The sequence below is a fragment of the Chlamydotis macqueenii genome, chromosome 4 (assembly GCF_036417535.1).
Source record: "Chlamydotis macqueenii isolate bChlMac1 chromosome 4, bChlMac1.mat, whole genome shotgun sequence".
NCBI lineage: Eukaryota > Metazoa > Chordata > Aves > Otidiformes > Otididae > Chlamydotis > Chlamydotis macqueenii.
Window position 1 is genome coordinate 69091358 of NC_141559.1, and position 23043 is coordinate 69114400.

The 23043-nt window shown below is 36.5% G+C and overlaps 1 protein-coding gene across 5 annotated transcripts in view; it reads left to right on the forward strand.

The window, feature by feature from the left end:
* Positions 1–23043, forward strand: part of BOD1L1 (biorientation of chromosomes in cell division 1 like 1) — a 36832-nt gene that overhangs the window by 754 nt on the left and 13035 nt on the right. For 4 of the 5 annotated variants that reach the window (XR_015258575.1, XM_086747869.1, XM_086747870.1 and 1 more), the window contains exons 2-14: positions 187–311; positions 1641–1831; positions 3092–3712; positions 4187–4336; positions 5701–5870; positions 6977–7100; positions 7435–7579; positions 8259–8334; positions 9232–15355; positions 17465–17532; positions 18984–19053; positions 21590–21633; positions 22638–22725. Coding sequence is in view for 3 of the 5 variants with exons in the window: in XM_086747869.1 (XP_086603995.1) it covers positions 187–311; positions 1641–1831; positions 3092–3712; positions 4187–4336; positions 5701–5870; positions 6977–7100; positions 7435–7579; positions 8259–8334; positions 9232–15355; positions 17465–17532; positions 18984–19053; positions 21590–21633; positions 22638–22725 (7996 nt within the window). In the remaining 2 variants the exon portion in view is untranslated. Of the gene's footprint in view, positions 1–186; positions 312–1640; positions 1832–3091; positions 3713–4186; positions 4337–5700; positions 5871–6976; positions 7101–7434; positions 7580–8258; positions 8335–9231; positions 15356–17464; positions 17533–18983; positions 19054–21589; positions 21634–22637; positions 22726–23043 lie in introns of those variants that run through there. The other variant, XR_015258576.1, reaches the window with a different exon arrangement.

Below are 23043 nucleotides of genomic sequence, written 5' to 3' on the forward strand. Positions count from 1 at the left end.
GGGCCGGCCGGCGGTGCGAGCACGACTGGCTTCGTGGGGTGTTCCCAGCCACACGGGCGCGTTTAACGCGTTACGATCGCCGCGAAAAGCGGGAGCAGCTGCGCATTCAGAGGGCTGGGGGGGTCCGATGGGGACTCCCACCTCTTCCAGCCCAGCCTCCGGTCCAACCTTTCTGTTGTCTTCTAGCCCGCCTACCAGAATTTGAGACAGCGTGTTGACAACTTTGTCTCCAATCATTTGGCAACTCATACCTGGAGTCCTCATCTCAACAAGAACCAGCTGAGAAATAACATTAGGCAGCAGGTTCTCAAGTAAGTGGCAGCTCTGAGGTTTCTCTGTTTGAACATGCTCACATACCATGTGAGGTAACGGAGGCTGTAGGTCAGTTGTAAGGTGTCTGTTTTCTTCAAAGAAACTTCTGAAGAAGTTTGTTTTTTTTTTTTTTAGCATTTAAAGCGTGATGTTATTTCACATAGCAGCTTGCTGTCAGCATTAGTCAGAATTAGACTGTGAATACTATTTTGTCTTATCCAAGTTGATGCAGGGGTGGAAAGCTTGTTTCTGACTTGACATGTAACACCCCAGCTAAAGTCTATCTTTACTGTTTCTTTTACGGGACATATTAATAAAATTGCTCTTATTGTTGAGATTTGAGTTAAGTAAAGTTAGAAGGATTTGACAAACTAAGCTCTGCAGAGTACAAAGCTAAATTCACTGAAAAAAAATGATGTAAATCTAGCTAGATAGAGAGGAGGTTTTTCAGAGTTGCTGTTACGTCAAAATGATGTCAAGTGCTTATCTGATCTTACATCATTTCATGAGGGTTCCTCTGGTTTTTCTTTGCAAAACTTAAAGCCATGAGAAACGTTAGGAAATTTCTTCAAAGTAGCATGAGTTTGGTCACTAAGTTGGGTCATACAAGGGATTTGGGAACAAACTTACTCAGTTATGCTGTAGTGATACCATTGATAACTGATACTGAAGAGCTGTTTTGTTTATGGGGAGAGGAGCAATTGTTGTTTGGTGTTTTTTTTAGTTCTTTGTAAAGAAGCAGTGAGGACAAGGGGCCATGTGTGTTCCACAAAAGATTACGGGTGTCTAGAGAGGACTCCTAAAGCTCTATATTGCCGTTTTTTTATTTTACTGAAGATTAAGAATGTTGTGTAAAGCTGCAGAACTCTGAGATGTCACATTGTATTGGGCACAAAGTAACTTAGAGTGGTGGTAATTGGTCTAGTTGTTGTTTGTCCCTCATGCCTTCTATAATTTGTCTGTTTTACGCGATGGGAATTCATAACATAAAATTTCTTCTTTTTTTTTTTTCCCACAAATGTTGCTTTTACTGTTAGATAACATTTGTAGGTATAACCAGTAATGATATAACAACAGGTTATTTGTTGTGTTAATTTCAGGTGGTTGGATTGCTTTGTTTCTCTAGCTTTTTTCTTTGCTCATAAGGTAGAGAGCTTTTGAAATACAGGCAACTGACTAAATACATAGCTGCAGTGATGCTCACAAAATTTTAATGCTTCATTGGAGATTCTTAAGAGTGTTTATGTCACATCTAAATGAGCATATTTCATGCACGTTGTTGAAAAGTAATTTTCTTCTTATTAAGTATTTATGTAATTTTGTTCCAGGTCTGGAATGTTGGAATCTGGAATTGAAAGAATTATTTCTCAGGTTGTGGACCCAAAGATCAACCACACATTCAGACCTCAGGTGGAAAAAGCTGTCCATGAATTTTTAGCCACATTGAATCACAAAGAGGAAGCAGGCTCCGGTACAGCTCCAAGTGAGGAGAAAATGGATGCTTCTGTTGCAGTACAAGGTATTCTACAATTTCTCTGAGCAGTCTGTTAACAAATTTGTTTTTCAAGGGAGTGGAAATATTGACTAGGTTTGCTACTAGCAGAAAATTGTTAGCATCAGTATTAACAAGCTGAGCTCCAAGCAGAGTACCATAATACTTGCCTCTTACTGTATGTGTAATGTGTGAAGGTAGAAGGCAAGAGTGGTGTCGCCATGTACCACCATGTCACTCTGTCACTTCCACTTGAGATTACGAGGGATTTGTTTACTGTAGGGGAAAAAAGTTGGTCTGAGAGTTTGGCCCTCTAAATATTATAAGCTATAGCTGTAAGAGGAAAATTATTCAATATTTTAATGCGTTAGTAGATCAGAAAAAAAATTATCTATGAGACAGCTGTCTTAAAGCAGTTGCTGTGTGCAGTAAAATCTGAATGGCTAAGGTCCTCTCAGGATCTCAAGTTCTGTTGCAAATCAGACAATCTTTAGTTTGTTTATAAACACAGAACTTTTTCTTTATGGTTTTCGTTTATGTTGCCTGGTATCAACTTCTAAACATTCCTGCAGGTAATTGTCAAATTTTTCCCTTCCTAAGAGACTCCATAGCAGTCCATCTATTTGTAACTAGACCCTTTATTTAAATCCTAGCCCTCTTCCTGTGAGGCCCGCTTCCTCTAAAATGGGTTAAACAAGCCAGAAGCAGTTCTTAGTGCTAGTCCGGTTAACCCTTTCTCATCCATCTTCAGAGTTGCTTCTAAGAAGACAGGAAAGTGATAAGTTATTTCTGATAGTCATATTGTTACGTAATCAGTATCCTGAGTCTATTTTCCATGTCATTTATGGAGATAACAGAAATATGAAAGACAGACTTTCTGCAGCAGTGTTGTATGTTGTGCTTCTCCAAAGTAATCATCCCATTTGAAATGATGCTAAATTTGAACAAGGGTTGTGTTCAGAACATCCTTCCCATAGACAACCCTTGCTTTCTTTAGCTGATCTTAGGAACAGCAGTATGTCGCAGAGTACAATGAATCTCTGATAGCTGGATCATAATTGCTGCAGGAATACAACTTCTTGGTTTGTGGGGTTTTATTGTTTTGTTGGGTTTTTTTTTTGCTTTTTTTAAAACCAAAATCTCTAGATGCAAAATTAGTCAAACCTTTTAGTTAACTTATTTAAAATAGAGTAACTATTCTTTTTGCTTTCACGTGCTTAACATTCTATCTGAACACAATTACGGAAACTAAGATGAACTAAACTCTTTTATTTCTTACTATTCAAGGTGTGTCTACTACAGCTTCTGGTGGCAACGTAGCAAGTGATGCAATGTCCATTTTGGAAACAATAACTTCTCTTAACCAAGAAGCAAGTGCTGCCAGGGCTTCAACAGAGAACTCAAATCCCAAGAACAATGACAGGGTTGCAAAAAGACTCTCATCTCAGCAGAGTGTGGATGGTAGCACCGATAGAGAGAGAAATATGGAGGACTTGCCAGACAGAGAGAAAGCAATTTGTGATCCTTCTGGAGAAGGGACTGAAAGCTTTGCAAAGTGTGAAGATTTAAATGAGCTTCCGAGCCAAAGTGAAGAAATAAAAAATTCAGCAAAGGATACTAATCTAACTTTTGCGAGTAAAGACACAAGTAAAGAAATTCAACAGGAAAATGAAGATCAAAAGAGTAAATTACTAGAGAAATGTGACAAGAAACCAGATAGCAGTGAAAGAAGAAGAGAAAAGAAGGAAAAACTTGACAAGAAGTCTGACCATTCAAAGAAAAGTGATGATGCTACAAAGTCAAAAGAAGAAAAGCAAGTGAGAGAGTTGGAACAAGTGAAACAGTTAGTTCCAGAAAAAAATAGCAATAGACATAAAACAGCTGAAAGCACTAAAGAAACTAAAGAAGGTATGATGTGGGCAATGCTGTTCCTTAAAATATGAATATGGGAGGTTTTTAAAGTGTATTCACAAGGTGAATCTGAAGTGTATTTGGAATGTAGGTTCTCTGATACGCAAATTTGCATAGCTAGCCACAGCTAGGTCTTGGTTCATCTCCCTTAGCTGAGGCACATGGGGAATCGGATGAGCCTTGATTTCTCAAGTGTGTGATTGGTTATCTGCCATACTCTGGCAAGTTCTCTCAATGATTTCAGTCAGCATTTAAAATTTCTACTTGTACCTCAGGATGAGTTTTGTTTTGAGTAAACCTGAGTTAACCTAATAACATTTCATTAAGGTGTTTACAAACGTTGGGGGGAGTTTCCTATTTCTTGTTCTTAAGATAATTCTGTTTTCAGTGGCAAAATCACTGTTTTGGTAAGAAAAGTTTCTCAGATACAGTGTACTGCATTACAGTGCTTTCTGTTTTTTCCTTTGCAAGAAAATACATCAATAGATTCAGATATGGAGGTACTCAGTGACATCACTGTCAGCTCTGTTCATACCAGTGACCTTTCTTCCTTTGAAGAGGAGAGTGAAGAGGAGACTGTAATTTCTGACAGTACTGAAGAGGGGGAGATCACATCAGATGGTAAAATAATTAGATTGTGAAATAGCAGTAAAGAATATGCAATGCTTTTGTTGAGTGCATCATATCATAAATTTTGAGGTTTTGCAGTACGTTTTATTGTACCTGCTTATGAGAAAGAATTTGAATGTGGAATATATAGCATTTGTGTAATTACGACAGATGAGTAGTGGACATACTTTGAATATTTTTTAATAGCTTGAGATATTCTAAACACTGTAAATCTTATTTGTTTTACAGTGTTTCCTAGGCGACAAAAACACTTAATGGTGATGGATACATCACTGTTTTTTTTTTTCCCCTCCATTCTGCCGTGAATTTGGTATAACATTGGAGTGCTTTGTGACTCCAGGGCAGTGGTTGTAGCTGACTTTGCAGATCAGGTCAGTTTTAGAGTTTTGGGATTGCAGAGATTTCCAAATTTTGCCTGGCCAAGGTAGAAGGAACAGGAATAGATCTAGCTTTAAGAGTTTGGAAACACCAAATCTTTTCCCAGGCTGGGTTACCTATTTGTGTTCTCCTTGTCTAGAGCAGACATCACGTTCTGATTTCTGAAGATATGTGGCTTTTGCACTTAATAAGACTTTCCACTTCATAATACAGAGAGTGCCTTAGTATCTGAATGAGTTGTCTCTAGTTTGCTGTGAGCTTATCTTTTCTGTTCTGAGAATGTTATTTAGAAGCACTGAATTACTTGCATATTCTGTGGCTTTGCTGTTACCTTTAAACATATTGCATTCAGTTTTGACTAAATATTTGTGAAGTGAAAACAAACCTTAAATATATTTCAAGGGTATAAATAATTTGTACACTATGGAGCACAAATGGTTTTACTCTATTTCTGGTAATTTTGATAAACCTGAAATCATCATATTTATTTTTACTTGAATAATACTTACATGAGTATAAAGAACAATGTTTTGTCTATGGGTTTCAGTAAGCCGATCTAGTTTTTATGTTCTCAAATATTGTACAAATTTTTTTTGTGTAGGGAAGAAGCTTAATTTAATACATAGCAGAAATCATATTCTGACTTCTTATGTGGTGGTAACTATGAAATAGTATATGTAAAAAGACAACATGACTATAGGCAAGAGGGTAAGCCCAATTATATTATCCCATTTATGCTGGGGTTTGTATCTTGCAAGTTTTTGGCTGAATGGTGTGCACAAACGTGTGAATATACCTTCCAGGTTTTCATGATGTAGCAATGTTTTGATGTTAGAGTTTAACTTTTTAAACTGTTTATATTTTTAGAAGAAATAATTGTTAATACATTTTGAGGAGCTTTGTCTCCTCCAAAATTACATTGAAAGCAGTGCCCTAATTTGTCAATATATCTCTACAATTCACTAACATTCCTTCAGATGAAGAGGAGAAAAACAGCCAAAGTAAGACAAAGCCTCATGCTAATGAGCTGAGTGATGGGAAAGTGAAGCCTGTTCGTCATGCTTATGTTCGCAAGCCTTTCTTGTACTCCAAATACTTCAGTGATTCTGATGATGAACGAACTGTAGAACAACGTCGTCAGTCCATTGTAAGTGTGGATTTTGTAAGTGCTCACGTTCTAGCTCCTTAAACTTTTCTGCACAGAAATTCCACTTCTTATTTGGTGGCGGTTTGTGAGGGGGAATCTTCTGTTTCTTCTCACTTTTTCCTTTAATTTTTTTTTTTTCCTTCCCCCTCTTGTGTTACAACTGCCCTCCTTCAAACTTCCCCCAATATTGCACGATTTGCTTTCCAGGGAAACGCTCTGCTGGTTATAGTTTGAAGGCTTCTGGTGGTGAAAGCTAAGACCCGCTTTTCCATCTCTTTCATCCACTCTAAAATGAACAGTATTTTGGTGTTGACAGAGGATTTCCTAATTACATGCAGTGTCTTTGCAGAATCACAGCCATAGGTGGAATCTTTCTCTACTGAGTCATTTGATGTGGAGAGTAAGAACTGCTGCACATATGAACACATGAAAAACCTGGCCATCAGTAGATTTATAGTGCCAGTTTGGGTGGAAAAATAGCCCATATGTATCTGCAGCCTTTCTTCAGTGTGGTTTTGTGTAGTTTGGGCTTGTGTTGACTACTGCAGGCTACTTGTTACATCATCTCTTTACAAATGTACTTCTTGCTGTCCGTGAAATCAGTAGTTTAGTAGCGTGTCTGCAGCCATTGAGAAAGGAAGGAGAGGTTTGAGCATGTTTACTGTGTTCTGTGGAAGAAGCACACAGAAGAGGGAACAGCAGTTCTTTTAGATCTTTTTCCTTTGGCTAGATATAGTTTAAAAAATATATTTTTATATATATAATATATGTTATTTTTATATAGCATATTTAATATACACTATGTATCTGTCATACATACATATTTATATAAATAAAAAATAAGATACGTTCTTTGAGAAGATCTCATAACCTCAGTCTGTGGTGTCAAGCAGCAATTAAACTTTTTGGAACTCCGCTAGTTTCACTGCACAGAAGTATTAGAGAATTCCATTAACTTTCATATAATGATTTTGAAGGTCTATTTATTTTCTCGTTTACCTTGAGCTGCAATGTTCTGTCTTCTATGGGTTTTAGACACACATTTGTAGTCAAGGTATAGTCTTTGATCTAATGATAAATTGTTTCCCTTCGTTTTGTATCTCCAGGCCAAAGAAAAAGAAGAGAGACTCCTAAGAAGACGAATTAACAGAGAGAGACTTGAAGAAAAACGTAAACAGAAGGCTGCAGAAAAAACAAAATCCCTAAAAACTGGAAATCAAAATGCTAAAGGTATGAGAAGTATAACATTAGTTCGCACCACCCCACTCTCGCTCGTTCTCTGTGGAGAAAAACATTCAGCTTAAAATATTGGTAATAGATCTGTAGTCAACAGCGATGTAACAGAAAAATGTATAATGCAAATTATTATACAAAATTCCATGTCTTCACTTTTTCATATGTGCTTTTATATATCATTACATTACTTGAACACAATGCATAGTTATATACACTTGTGTTCTCTGCTAAACATTAGTACATTCTGTGTTGTTTTCAGTCACGCTTATAGCTGAAACAGTAATGCAATGACATGCTTATGTATTTCATCATTTTTGTATTATTTTAGGGAAAAGTGGTTTGAACTTAGAAGAACCTTCATCAAGAAGTCTTGAGTCAAAAGCTACTGGTACCAGCATTAAGGATGTGCTTAAAGAACAGAAATTTTTAGAAAAAAAAGTAGCCTTGAGCAGAAAAAGAAAGAGAGATTCAAGGTATTCATGCATTTGCTGGAAAGGAATTAAGTTTCTGAATATTCTTTTTTGCCTATTGAAAAGGTTCTCTTCAACTTTGCAGTTAGCCTTACCCATTTTAACAACTTCCTCTTAAAGTATTCATGTAATTTTGTTATCAATAAGCATGAAGTTCAGGCAGAAAATCAGATTATAGCTGCTTAAATATACTGCAGCTCAAACTGCAGTAACAACCTTTATGTGGCTTTTCACACATAGAATGGTAATAAAGGCTTGAGAATGGACGTGTTTTACATGTTTGTGCATCTAATAAGTTGGTCAGCTTGACTTGATCTTTAAATTGATGTTCTACATAAATATGTACACATGTACATGTCTGCCTGCATATGAGTTATGTGGGGCAAGGAGATCTCTTACCTGTTTTACGGCCACAACTAGAGTACTAGTATTGTCATACTAACATTCTCTGCTTTAAAACATTGATGTCCAGAGGATGTCTTTGAAGTTGGTACACCTAATTTTGTAAGAGAAGAAAGTTTGGATGAGTTGGCTAGTCAAAAGTTGTATGACTATGCTCTATTTCAGTGTTTTTAGTGTGCGTTTCTCTCTCTCCTTCAGCTTTAAAAGCAGAAAGTTTACAGACTAATGTTAGGCTGATACAGATTTTTCTTTTTTTTAATTGCCCAAATACCTGTTTCAGGCGTGTTGAAGATAGCTGCAAAAAGAAGTATGAGCCATCTGAAGAGGACTCTAAAGAAATGCAAAAGACAAATGAGGTATGTGTCTCTTAAATATAAACCTTATTTTCTTCCTTTTTAATTGTAATAGTACTTGTTCATACATCTGTACCAAACTGCATAGTATTGCATTTGTTCTTAGTAATTAGCTTTTTCCTGCTAGTTCTTTCAGTTAGGTTAGTGATCCGAGATTTCTGTAGGAACGTTTTCTGAATTCCAGTAGCCACTAGAGTATAGTCTATGTATTCAGTGCTGATGTACGTTGTAGTAGAACACAAGATACAGTTTAAGCCCTACTCTATGAAGCACGTTGGGTTTTAAAAAACAGCAAAGTGTGTCTTAAATGCAAAGGCTTGAGCTTGATCTGTTTAAATTTCTAACTAGGAGGTTAAAGGAAAACTGAATGTAGTCCAGATACTAAAAGAGAGGTAATTTTATGGTGAGAGTTTTTACCAATAATATTGTTAACGAAAAATAGTCGCAGTTGGAAGTTCCAGTGGAAGTCTAGATTTAACTTTTGTGAGTTTTGGGGTGTTTTTGTTTTGTTTTGTTTTTTAAACAGACAGCATAGTGGCTGTTTAAAGTAACTTATGGAGTACTAGAAATTGTGATTGCCCATTTAAAAATCCATTTAAATAATCTTAGAAAGAAAAATCACTTTATAAAGAAAAGATATTCAACTTCAGACAGACTGATTAAGGTTAACTTCTGTTTCTTTGGGTTTTCCCACAATGACAAATAGTTAAAATGAAAATGACAGGTATCATTTTCTTACTGACTATATTTTAAATGAATTTTTATTACAATATTAAGTGTATTCTCTGGTGTGTTGATTTTTATGGAAAGTTTGCCATTAACAATTCTGTTTGGTCACATAATGAAGGATCTGTGTATTTGCTTTTATATATATATATATATAAAACTTTTCTTTTGTAGCTTTGTGAAAAAAATTCTTCCAAAGAATTGAAGCATAATCATGGGAAGAATGAAATCTCTAAACAGCTTAGAAGACTTTCAGAATCAGTGCATTCAACTGAGGAAAGCAAAAGTGATTTTAAAGCAGAAAAAGAACATAAAAGAAAAACCTCAATCTCTCTTCACGCTGAAGGAGCCCAGCAAGATAGTGAAACAAGGGACCTGAAAAGACAACTGGATAGAGCAGAAGTCAATACCGAAGAACTACAAAAGCAGAAATCCATATTTAAAAATGAAAAACACTCCAAAAAAGATAATGACACAGAAATTCAACATGTAAGAAATGCTGCCAAAAAAGAAGCCAAGTCTTACAAAGATAAAAATGAAAAGGAAAGAACTGCTTTAGAAGATAAACTTTATTTAAAGCACAAATATAAAGGAGATGGTATTCACAAATCAAGTGAAGATATCGAACTCCATTCATTTGAGAGAAGTTTGAAAGGAGAAGATGGTGGTCAGAAACAAGTAAAGGTTTCATCAGATGACAAATCTGAAAGAAAAAGTAAACACCGAAGTGAACGGAAAATATCGGTAACAGGAAAAGAGGGAAAAAATATTTCTGAATCAACCTTAAAAGCTGAAGAATTGCTGCGTAAGGAAAATAAAAAAGACAGACATCTCTCAACTGAAAAATCAAGAGCAGAATACAAGTCCAAAAGGTCCCTGAGTGATTCTAGGCCACAAAAGGATTCCCTAAGTGCCTCAAAGCAATTTGCTTCTACATCACACAAAAGGAGTGAAAGCTACTCAGAAGATAAACATGAAATAGAATCCACTAACTCTGATTGTAATTTGAAACAGGAAGATGGTGTTCATAAAGATAGACGAAGATCTAAGAGCCTCGTAGAAGACAAGATTTTGTTAAAGTCTAAGTCAAAGAGTCATAGTAAACAATTAAAAACATCTGAAACGGAATTACAGGAAAATTTAACAAAACAAGAGACTAGTCAAAAATTAGACAAAGATAAGAGCATGGAAGAGAACAATTCAGATAAGCAACACAAATCCAAGAATGAAGATAAAGTTTTTGAGGAGAGTGGTGCTGAGTTTGAGCTTGTAAGTGGCACACAATCAACTCAGGGATCACAAAAAGACTTCAGTCACAGAGTTAAGTTACATTCTGGAGAAAGAGGATCTATGAAAGAGAAATATAGAGGTGATAAAGATTTAAGCAATTCCAAACTAGAAAGAAGGTTCTCTGCTGAAGGTCACAAAAGCAGAAACTCAAAGCACAGCAACAAGGAAGTAAAGAAGAAGGAAGATAATATCAAATTGGAAGATAAAGATATTAAAGAATTGGATAGTGGACATGAAAAAGTCTTGAGTGTCACAGTGACAATGGATAAAAAGCAAAGTAAGAAGATGTCCTGTGAAAATAGAAAAGGCAGTTTATCAAACCAAGATTTACTTGGAGAGGAAAAGCAATCAGCTAGCACAACTGAAAGCAGTCATGCTCCAGCCTCTCAAAAGTCAACTGTGAATAACGATGACTTGCATTCTGGTCATGAGGAAGAGCTGATGGAACTTGATTTGAAACAAACAAAAGTACAAGAAGCATGTAACATCGAAGGAAAAAACATTCGAAAGTCACTCCAAGCCACAGATACCGAGTATGTAGGAAAAGAAAAAATATCTCTTTTTGTTTCAAGTAAGGAATTAAAACACAACTTGGCAGGTCCTGAAGCTTGTGAATCACAGTTTCTGCCTGCAGCTGAAAAAACTGTTAAACAAGAAGATACCCCTAATAAACAAGTTGGTGCCTTAGACGTTTTGTCCAAACAAGTGTCCATGTATCAAGGACCCAATAAACAAGGAGCTTATAAAATGAGTGTTGTGTATGAAACAAGTGGTAGAATCTTACTGAATGTTCCTACTAAGGATCAAGCTTCAGAAGACAGCAGAAGACCAAAGAATTTTAAAACTGTAATAAATTCTAATTTAGATGATGTTCCTTTGGCAATTAATTCTTCCAGAGAAGATGCTGCTGATGCAAAGTCCATGGATATGGATATCTCTGATTTTACAGATTCCTTGGATAGTATGTCTAAAGAATGCCATAATTCAGATGGGATTTCTTTATTTGAAGATACTTCCATTTTGAAGAATAATGCAGCACAGTTTGTACACATGGAACAACAAGATAGTGCAGTGCTGAGTTCTGTCATGAAAGATGATGATGACAATGCCACTATGACAAACAATATAGAAAAAGATAACAAAGTGCCCCAGGTTGATGAACAAGCAATGGAAGACAATACAGTTATGTTACCTAGTCAACAACATTATGATGAAGCAGCAAAGTTAGAAAGCACTCAGGGGAAAATAAAAGAGGAAAGCTCGATAACTGCCATAACAGAAGATTCTGGGGATGTAACAACAAAAAAACTCAGAAAAGAAAAAGAGCGCTTGAAAAGAGATTCTTCCACAAAGGGAGAAAGAAGCACAATGATGGATAATGTGGAAAAGAACGAGGTGCATGATATTGATGATATGATACAATCTTCCTCTGTGTTAGTGCCTGAAAGAGTTCCTGAGGAAACAGTCAAAGGCTTTGTTGTAGCCAGTGGGCAAGAAAGGAATGCTGTGATTGGCACGGAAGATAAAAATGAAAGCAATGCAGTAGGTACCAGCGCAGGAAGTAGTAAACTTTCTTTGTTGTACAGCAGCCTACAAACAACTCTGGCCACTGTGATAGGAACTAGCACAGAAAAGATCATTGAGAGCACTGTCATGGCCACTAGTACAGGAGAAGAAGGAGCTGAGGGTGCTTCACGTTCTGAAAAGGTTAGTGATGCTACAACTACTTGCTCAGAAGAAGAAAGTGAGGTGACGGTAATCTGCACAAGCATAGAAGCTGATGAAGGTTTCACAACAGGCATATGGGTAAAAAGTAGTGAGGGCAGCAGTTTCATCACAGAAGCAGATGTTGGTGAGTGTACTGTTGCAGCAGCTGAAGAGGGTGATGGCAGTGTTGTCACTGAAGGATTAGCAGAAAGTGAAAGTGTCCTGACCAGTACAGAAGGAGAAGAAAATGGTGGCTGTACCATGGTTGATGCAGAAGAAAGTGGTAAGGATTCAGTCAATGCAGGCGGAGTAGAAACTGAAGACCGTGTCAATAGTGCTGGGGCAGAAGAAAAAGATGATGCTGTGACTAGTGCAGGCTCTGAAGAAAAGCGAAAGACATCAACTTGTGTAGATACAAGCAAATCTGAAAGTTCTGTATCCTGTTTAGGTGAAGTGGAGAGTGATGGTGCTGTAACTAGTGCAGGGACAGAAACAGGTGAAGGGTCGACAAGTGGTGACAGTTCAGGTGAGTTTAGGGACAGTGTGAGAGCTGGCCAAGTAAAAGAACATGAAGGTACTGTGACTTGCACAGGTGCAGAAGAAAGAGATCATAACTTCATCATCTGCTCGGTAACTGGTACAGATGCCCCAGGAGAAAGCACTGTAACTGGTGCATGTATTACAATGGTCACAAACAACAGTACCACAAATGGAACTAGTGGTGACAAATCTGAGGATACTGTAAATGGTGAAAGTGCAGTGACCAGCACAGGCATAACTCCAGAAGATGATGCTGAAATATCTGTAGTCTGCACAGGGCTAGAAGACAGCAATGAAGGGTTTGCGGTTTGTTTAGAAGCTGAAAAATGTGAAAGTCTAATGGACAGTACAAGGGCAAAGGAAGAAGCCAATATCACTACAGTCAGTGTAGGTCCCTGTGATGATGAAGGTTTTGTGACTAGTACAGGCTCAAAAGAAGAGGATGAAGAAGGTGAGGGCATTGTGACCAGTACAGGAAGAGGAAATGAAGAAAATGAGCATGCTTCTACTTGTACAGGAATGGAAAGTGAAAATGCACTGATTTGTATAGGTGCAGAAGAAGGTGAAAGTTCCATTATTTGCATAGTTGCTGAACAAATGGAAGCTGAGTCGGGAGTGGCTGGCACAAATATAAATAAGCTTACTGTTGACAGCATAAGTGCAGAGAAAGAAGCTAATTGTGGCACAAACTTCAAAAATGCTAAAGGGATTGTTGAAAGCAGTGTAACCAGTGCAAGTGCTGCAGATGAGGGTACCTTGACTGTGCCTATAGGAAAGCATGAAGGTACCTTGATTCCCTTAGATAGCGAGGAATGTGAGGGTCCCATGACTAGTGCTATGGCAGTGCAAGATAAGAGTCAGTCTGGCACTGAAGATGAACTTGAGGATGCCATGACTTCCTTTGGCAGCAGAGAACTTGATGCCTCTATAAGTAGTGCGGTTCCAACAGAAGATGAGACTTCGCTTATTCCTGCTGACAGAGAAGAAAAAGTAAAAGGTGATATAATTTCTACCAGTACAGTGGAAGAAAGTGATGCTCCCTTACATTCGGCTGTGGATGCTGAGGAAGGCCCACTTGCTGTTGCAAGAGCAAATGTAAGTGGGGAAGGCTCCATGATCTTAATAGACACTGAAGACACAGATGTGCCTATGCCCAGTACAGCTACAGAGTTCAAAGAGTGTGTGCACGCTTTTAGCAGTAAGCAGGAGAAAGATGAGTGCACTATGATTTCTACCAGTATTGTGGAAGAATTTGAGGCTCCTATGTCAAGTGCAGCTATTGAATATGATGGTCATCTCCCCTCTGTGAAAACAGAAGAAATAAATGAAGATGCTATGGTTTCTGTAGATATGGAAATATATGAGGTTCCCATGCCTAGTGAATCCAGTGCAGGAGGAGATAATAACGGTGATGAAAGCCACCCGACTGCTAGCAGTAAGGAAGAAAAAGATGAGTGTGCTATGATTTCCACAAGTATCATGGAAGAACAAGTAATCCTTACATCAGATGAAGTCACAGAAGAGGCAATTCAACATGTGTCAGACACAGAGTCAAAAAATGAAACGATAATGATCTCTACAAGTACAGCAGAATGTTTTGAAGCTCCTATGTCTAGTGTAGCTATGCAAGATGAAAATAAACTCACTGCTTCAGAAACAGAAGGAAGATATGAAGCTGCTATGATCACTACAAGCATGACAGAAGAGTGTGAGATAGTCCTGATCAGTGCAGCACCACAAGCTGAAAGTCAGCTCATTGTAACAGAAGGAGATGAAGATGCCATTATCTCTCCAAATATGTCAGAGGAATGCAAGATTGTGGAGACGACTGCAGCTGTAGATGAACAGTTTGGACTAGCTGCTTTCAATGCAGATGGAAAAAGCAAAGGTTCTGTGATTTTTGTGCAAGAATGTGGAGCTCCTGTGCTGAGGGTTGCCACCAACAGTGAAGATCAACATGCTGCTTCAAGTCTAGGAGATAAGGAGGACGGGGCAGTGATCACTCTGAGCACAATGGAAGAATGTGATAGTCTCTTCACCTTTACAGTTATAGAAGAAAGTCAGCTTGCTGCTGAGAGTACAGAAGTAAAAGACAAAAGTGAGGAAATTTTTAATACTGCTAACCAGATTGAATGCATCTTATCGGCTACAGGCCCAGAAAAAAGTGGTGATTCTTTACTTGTCGTTGGTAGAGAGAATGAGACTCATGAGAGTGATGTCAGAGGAGAATCAACAGCATCTCAGACCACAGTAGACAGTGAAATCACAGAAACGGATGAAAATTCAGTGAACCTCATGAGTGTAGATGAAGCCCTTTGCGTGGAGATTAGTTCAGAGACTGCTGTGAGTCCAAGTCCTTCCTCAGAGGCAAGGGAGGATGATGAGCAAGCTGAAGATGTTTTGCGTGAAGATGTTGCATCAGAACTCTCTTGTATGGTTTCAGAAGCAGTGGTGGAGAGTGAAACTCTAAGAAATGTAAACTATAAATTTAACTCAAACTTGCTTTTAGAAAGTGACTTTTCAGAAATAAGGACTCCCCTGCCTAGGACACAGACTCTTTCCTTAGTTTCTGCAAATGAAGTGACTGTAAATACCGACCATGGTGAAGTGATGGTAGAATCAGAATTGGGGGAAAAAAGTGACTTCCCTGTGTTGCATGTAGAAGAGCTTTACAGCAGCGATGACAAAACCAACTTGGTCAAAATAGATGATATTGGAATTGAAGTTACTTTTCAAAAAAGTAACACAACCTTTAATTCAGGTGAGAATTTCAGGGTTGGTTGTTTGGGTTTTTTTTGGTTTTTTTTACTCCTCAGTTTATAAGCTGTCATAAATAAATGTATTTTACCATTATTATAGTTAGAAATAACTTACAGTGTTCCAATATAACTGATTTCTTTGTTGGATTAAAAAAAAAACAAAGAATTGATGACAAATATTTAAATATGCATGTGATTCTGGGAGTGTAGGAGTGACTGAACACAATTATTTGAGGTATGTTGGAAAAGAATTAAATGTTATAAGACTGCAAAAAAGCTACTAAAATATATTGAATTAAAATTATGAGCCAATATATGAAGTGGTTTACAAGGGGTAATTACCATGGGGCTACAGATAGCTTTTGTTGTTAACATGTTTTGAAATTCAAAAATCCTTTTGTAGAAAAGAGGGTGCATTTTATTTAGACATATGTTCAACACTTTAAAAATGTAACTTTTTAGTAATTTTGGAAGTTAAGAGTGGCCATCCTTAATCGTAAGTGCAAATTTTCTCTGGATGATTATTTAATGGTCATATTCAGATTCACTCTCTTAGGCTGAATTTTGTACTGTGAATACACTTGAAATGGTCCATCTTTGTGTTACAAAGGAATCAGACAGTCATCCTAAATAAATGAATATTTTAAGTGAGCAATGATGATAGGAGTCGTATTTTAAATAGAAAACTTAAGTAATGTTAGAATATGACATTTTATTTCTGGATCAATTTTTCTGAAAGCTAACACTTGAAATGAACTTGCGTGGTTGCTAGTTCCTAAAATACCGTGTAATTAATATCCCGCTATTTTCAGCCTTTCTCCTCTTTGACCCTCCAGAGTAGTTGAAGCACCAAGTTTATGAAAGTTAATGAATTCTGTAGATGCCATAATGAAGTCAAGATTATTGCTTCATTATACATTTTAGAGAAATTAAACGATAGAGAAGTCTGCTTATCTTTCTTTATACCAAAGGAAGTGAAATTATGCTAATCAAGTACTACTTTTAAAACCTTTTCCTTCTCATGTCTCTCTGCTATTATTTCACAAAATACGCTAACATTTTATAATGTAAGTTTTGGTCTGGTTTCTCAAAGGTTATCTTTATTCTCTAGTTTTATTGATATTTGGGGTGAGGAAGCTCACTCTGCAGATTTTGAGATCTTAGGAATTTGTCAAGGAAAGATGCCAATCTAGTAAACTTGAAAAATGTTATTTAGTATTTATACAACAGACAAACATGAGCCATGAAAATGTAAACTGCTACACTAGGTATGTATGTCTTGGTGCTTTGATCAATCCTTGTCATCCATTGATGTAGCCTCTGTAAGTACCAGTGGTAATGGTAGTCTTATTCTGTGGACCACAACCACAATTTAGTCACTTAACGTGCATCATTGAAGAATTATCATGTTATAGCTATTTGCTTTTGTTTAGGAAAAACTGTATAAACAGGCTTTTGAAGTAGGTGCTCAAAAAGGCTATAGAAGTCCTATGAAGATGCTCTCTGCGAGGCCTGTTTTTCAGATGTTATAAGCATACAGTTGTTCCTATGGGGAATGACATGGGTGGCGTTTTAAGATTTTTCTGAAATTACATTGATGCTAACAGGAGCTACTGAGCTTTCAGTCTCCATGGAAATTGGATAATTTCAGTGGTTACAGTTTTAGAACTTAGAGATTTAGATCTTATTGTCACTGAAAGAAAAATACTATCCTTAGTGTTAACTCTTCACTCTATATTAATTAATACAGTGGTAACTTGCTGTTTAGAATTTGGTCTGAAAATCTGTTGGTGTTTTTTAAAGGAAAATAAAGAAAAAAGCTAAAGTCAAAATTTGTGAATAAGCTATGGTAAAACCTGATAGCCCATATTTTTCAGTCCTTTCATACTTAAGGAGAACACAGAAGTACTTGTGTTCTTGCACATGCTAAGTTATTTTTTTGAGCTGATTTGCTGCAGATAGTCTTACTGTTGTTTCCATTGCCTACAGGAAGGGATCAAATTCAGGTGCTGTGTTCATGAGATGGTACTAAGAAATATCATCCTACTGTGGCATGAGATAAATACAGCATAATGTAACCTAATAATTTTAACGTATTTGTATTTCATTAGGCAATAATGCATCCTTACCAAAGTTGGCAGAAGAACTAGAATTTGAAACTAACTTGAGAACTGAAGAGGTATTTATGTTATTTTGAAAATCTTGACTATACTATTTCTTGTATAATTATACATCAGTTTCTTACTATACCTTTTGACTTTTGTGCAGAAAAAAATTGCATTTGAACTTCAAAACTTTCAAAGGGTCACTTTTCAGGTTATTCAGCTGTGCTTTTCTAAGCATCTGGCATTTAAATTGTGGGCTGTCTGTGTTACTCTGTGGTAGAACTAATTCCTGCCCTGCTCCTCCCCTAGCCATGCTCCTTCTGTGATCATGACATCCAAGTTTGTGGGGTTTTTTTTAGAATTGATCATACTGTATGTATGTTGCTTGTGGTAGTACTTGTAAAATACATGCCTTAGCACTTACAGTTGGCAATGATGAGTTTAGTGTTTTGAAATTGTAAACATACACTGCTGTTCATTTTGTTGTATCACTTCCATGCCAGTCTTCAGACTCACCCATTCTCTGTGTCTTTGGGGAAAACTTGCTGCTGTTCTGCTGTGATAACTACAGCCCATTATCTGCTGTAACAGACGAGTAGGGCATCCTGGATAATTCAGGTTATTTTGGGGCTTATGGTCGTTTATAGCTTATGTTAAGACCAAAGTTAAGCCTGTCTGTTTGTGTGTCTGTGCTGTGGTCCATACTAGACTGGATTCCAGATGAGTTGATTCTTCATTCAGATGCAGGACTGGATCCAGGCATTCATATCTTGCCAAACTCTGATAATAAGCATTTTGAGTTCAGAGACTTCCAGGCATCTACGAAAGGGTGGATCTGGTATTGGCTCCAAGGCAGACCAGTATTGAGTATTTGTGAACCATGGTTTTGATACTTGGGATACACTTCAGGAAAATCCATGTCAACTTCAGTCTAGTGAGATTTATTGATTTGAGTTGAGTTCAGCCTTCAAACAACTCTACTGTTTGCCAGCATAAGATGGTCCTCGAGTCAGTATAGTGATGTTCGCGTGGCACTGTATCTGAGTTCACAATGTTCAAATATGACTTAATGCTATACGGAGCTAAATGTACTTATTTGTGCATTGGTAACATATAGCTGATCTGCAACTTGAATTAAAAAAAAAAAAACACATAAGTTTGGGAGTTTACTGTACCTTTTTATACATTGTGGATACATGTTTTTCTGTATATGTAAACATTTCTAGACTATTTAGAACTCATTGTAGAGTAGGCATTACACCTTGACTTCTTGAGATTTCTTTTGAGATGTCATTGTTAAACTGAACTCTGATACCAGTGTTAACTCTAAGGTCAAGGTTATGGCGCTGTGCTGTCCAACAGTAATGTGAAGATGCTCTGCCAGTGTTCCTTATTGATATTTGTGCTGCTGTCTTAATAACAAAATTTTTTAAAACTTTTATAGATCATGATATGACGGAGAGGAATGAGACATACTTGTTCTGAATCTCTGTGATATTTTTGTTTCCTTTGATTTTGGGTTTAGTCAGAACAGCATGAAAGTCCAAGAACTGAAGAGGAACATGTGGATCTTCATACTAAAGAGTTTCAGAAAGGTGACTTTTCTACTGATAGCAGTTTACTTTTCTTAACTCATGTGACTGTTACTTATTATTGGATATAGTAGATTTGATATGTGCAGAGGGATTGAAGCAAAGCCTGCAGGAATCTTCTTGAAATGTTTCTGGAAACTCTTGTGGCTTTGCATGTGGTTTGTGGGAAAGAGGAGGGGGTCAGCCTTTTCTTCCAATATGATGTGCTGAAAGAAAAGTGGGAAGCATTTAGGATTTTTAAAGAAGTAGACTGCTAACATTCTGTTTAAAATCAATAAATAAAAAAAAAAGTGTTTGCTTGGGAAAGATACAGAAACTTCTCCAAAGAATGGCTTTCTTCCTTCTAAACTTAGAACATCCTTGTTTCAGGGGTAGGCCCTTTAAGGATATAACAATAGCAAGTAGCGTCAAACTTTATTTACAGAATGGTTTGGGGTTGTGGTTTGTTGGGTTTTTTGTTGGTTTTTTTTTTTTCTCCTAGAAGATTAAAATATTTCTGGCCATCCACTGAAATTTGAAGACCGCTTAGACGTAGGTAGTCACCTAACCAGAAATCTCCATTAGGCAAATTAAATCTGTGCTCAGTAATTGCTTTTCCATGTATTAATCTTAAATGGAGGGAAAAAATCCATATTTCCCAAAAGCACATTATTTTATAATGTGTTGCAATTGTTTGGCTTTCCTATTAGAGCAGAAACAAACCCCTACTTTGTTCCCATCTTGATGGATTTTGTACTCCAAACGCATTACAAAGATGTTTACAACACTACCAGATGAGAGTTAATCCTCAGTTAATGGAGCAACCAGCAAAGCTACAGTGAATTCTAAGAAGTACCAGTGATACCGCTGTATATAGAGTCCAGAGAGGTTTAAGATGTATTTCCTCTTATGGAACATTGCAGCTGAAAGCCTAAATGCTGTGAAAGGACAGACTGCAAAACTCACTTGCAGATTTTTAGATATGCATACCAAAATAATCACTTAGCAAATAGAAGACAAAACTAGGAGTAAGATGAGATATGAGCATTGGTTTAAAACTTCGGATTCCTTTTTATTCTTGAGTTATGTCAGATTCACGTACCTGGAAGAGTTGAGCTCTGCTCACAAGAAAAAAAATCTAAACCCTGAGAATGGGTTAAAAGCATGTGGTCTTCAGAACAGCAGGTCCAAAACTGTAACCAGTTTTTCTTTACTGTGAGGTTTATCTAAGTGCCTGAAAAACTGTGCCACTTCACATCACTCAGTCATCCAGACAGACAGTACTTAAAATTTAAAATGTGCAGATTGAACTAGCTGTGATAATCTTGTTCCCTGTAAAATGTTTTAACAAAAATCCATTTGTTGTGTAAATCATGTTGGATATAACACATGCTGAAGAATAATGCTTTGTAGCTCTTGGTAAAGGGGTTTTTCTTTCTCTCCGCCACCACACAGAAATCTCTCTTTATATATATACAGACATGCATATATACATATAGCTCAACGTACGTAAAAGGAGGTTGTTTAAAAGACAAATGTGTGTCCTGTCATGAGTATGAACAGCAGACACAGTAGCTTAGTAGTCCAAGATTCCTTGGAATGTAAACAAATCATTGCTATTTGAGTGGGTAGGATCTAGCTCTTCATTTGACACTGCTTTAAAAATTGAAAGATGTGCAACTGAACAGTATAGCTGTGGAAGAATTGTTGCTAATGCATGTAGATTTAAGAAATGAGCTACAAATTATACAAAATTCTACATAGAATAGAGTGATTTTATTGGATATTAGGTTTATGTTGTTATCCTAGCTGAAAGGAAAACTACTCAGAATGTTTTAGCAACTTTAATATTTTATTAAAAAAAGAAAAATTCAGTGCTTTTATGAATCAGACTTTAAGAGTTTTGTAGAACACTTGATGGAGCAGCTTCTTTATGATTCTCTTTATGTATCCGTGTGAAATGGCTTTGAAAGTTAACAACTGAATTTTTGCAAAAGTGCAGAGCACTTATCAGCTCCCATAATTCATAATTATTTTCCACATTTTAATGTTATGAAAGACTAAGGCTTTACTTTATCAGAGCCATAGTTGGAATACAGTGGAGTCTATCAATTGGACAATTTTTGTATGTGCACTGTATCAGCAAACTTTAGTTCTGTGGAAGCATAATGTTACAGCATTTTACTTAATCCTGTGATCCAGTATCTAGGGTTGTGATGGATAAAATTCTGATATGCTAGAATTACATTTGAAATGTCAAAGTTACAATGTATTTCAAAGATGATACCCACATGGTCGTCTGTATTTTAGTCATAAAATTATTTTGTTATCCTGTACTTTAGAAATCCATATTCTTTTTTTTTTTTTTTTTTTTTTTTTTTTTTATTCAAATATTGTTAAAGAGAAGATTGGATATATCTTATCTCCAACACTGAAAGTAAGTTTTATATAGTTTCAGGTGCTCTGGAGTCCTTTCAGAGAGGTGAAGTAGAGGATACTATGATGTGATGCTTCACTCTTACTTACCTTTTCTGATTATTTTTGTAATTATTTTTAATAGATTTGCTGCAGAGGAATATTGCTTTAGAAAGAGAAACTTTTCATGTAAGTTCTTGGTTTTTAAATTTACTCTCTAAGTCTGTGCTGCTTTTTTTTTTTCTTACTTGCATTTACTTGTATTTACATTAAATATTCTCTAAAGGAAAATATTATTTTTGTATATGCAGAGCCTATGTATATTGAGACTGTGCAGCTGTGTAGGTTGATGTCTAATTATTCTTTCAAATTTGCCAGTAAATAAATCTTGTATTGTTATTCCACAGTCTATGACTATTTCAAGACTGTTGTTAACTGGCGGAGCAAAGAAGCTTGCTTGTCCTCCTTGAGAACAGAGGAAAAAAAATAGGGATTATTCTTGGGGCTTCTGATCAGGACTAGAAACCTGTTCTTTTAATGTTCTTTTAATTTCACAAGAACTTGGAGCTTATAAGTATAAAAGGGATGACTGGGAAAGTTGAAATGTCTTGTTTCTGCTCCATAAGAAACACTTCATATTTATCACAGATGACAATCACAGAATCGTAGAATGGTTAGGGTTGGAAGGGACCTTCAAAGGTCATCTAGTCCAACCCCCCTGCAAGGAGCAGGGATGACAAGCTAAAAAATGTGTTTGTAGTTTCTTAAACTTGAGTAGTGAATTTATTTATTACTGTATTGTGATACTAGTTGGCCCCATTTGTGATGCTAGTGAGATGCTTCTGTTTCTGCATGTAGGAGAACGTCCTTTTAAATCCCAAAATATTTTGTGTGAATTGCCATAATAAACTCCTTCTAAATCACATAGTATGATGCTTAATTAAAGCTGAGACTTTTTTCATTAAAAATATCAACTAGAAATTCTGAAAATACTACAAGTCAGAAGTTCTTTCATGATGCTTATCCTATAGGAGTAACATTACTTGAACTGCTGTTGTAATACTGCTACTTTCCATTTTGATGTGTATTGTACTTGAAAATAGCAAGCAGGAAAAATTTTCTCCCGTCTGTGTTTATAAACTTGATGGGAAAAGTAAGGTAAGGAGTTGTCTTTCATTGTGTTTTGTGTGTAGGTGGAAAACTTGGATACCCGGATAACTGAAGAACATAGATTTAGAGGAATACAGTGTAAATCTTCAGCAACAATAGAGAAAGAAAAATGTAAGTGATACAGAACTACATGAATTTGTGTAAAGCCTTTCTGTTGCAAAACAAAGTTCTGCTGCGATTAGGCCATAAAATGGTATTTTGGAGGAATGAATGGAGTATGAGGAATACCAAAATCCAAAGCAATTGTTCGTCCCAAAACAACTCTTAATACTACTCTTATGTATTTGATAAAAATATGGTAACAAATTTAATACTGTACAGAAGAATATTATGGAAGCTTTTTTGATTATAAGTGAACGAAGTTTTTTGTTTAGTCTTTAAAATAATTACTAATTTTATCCTTTTTAAATAAAGCTGAGGAAAGCCGAT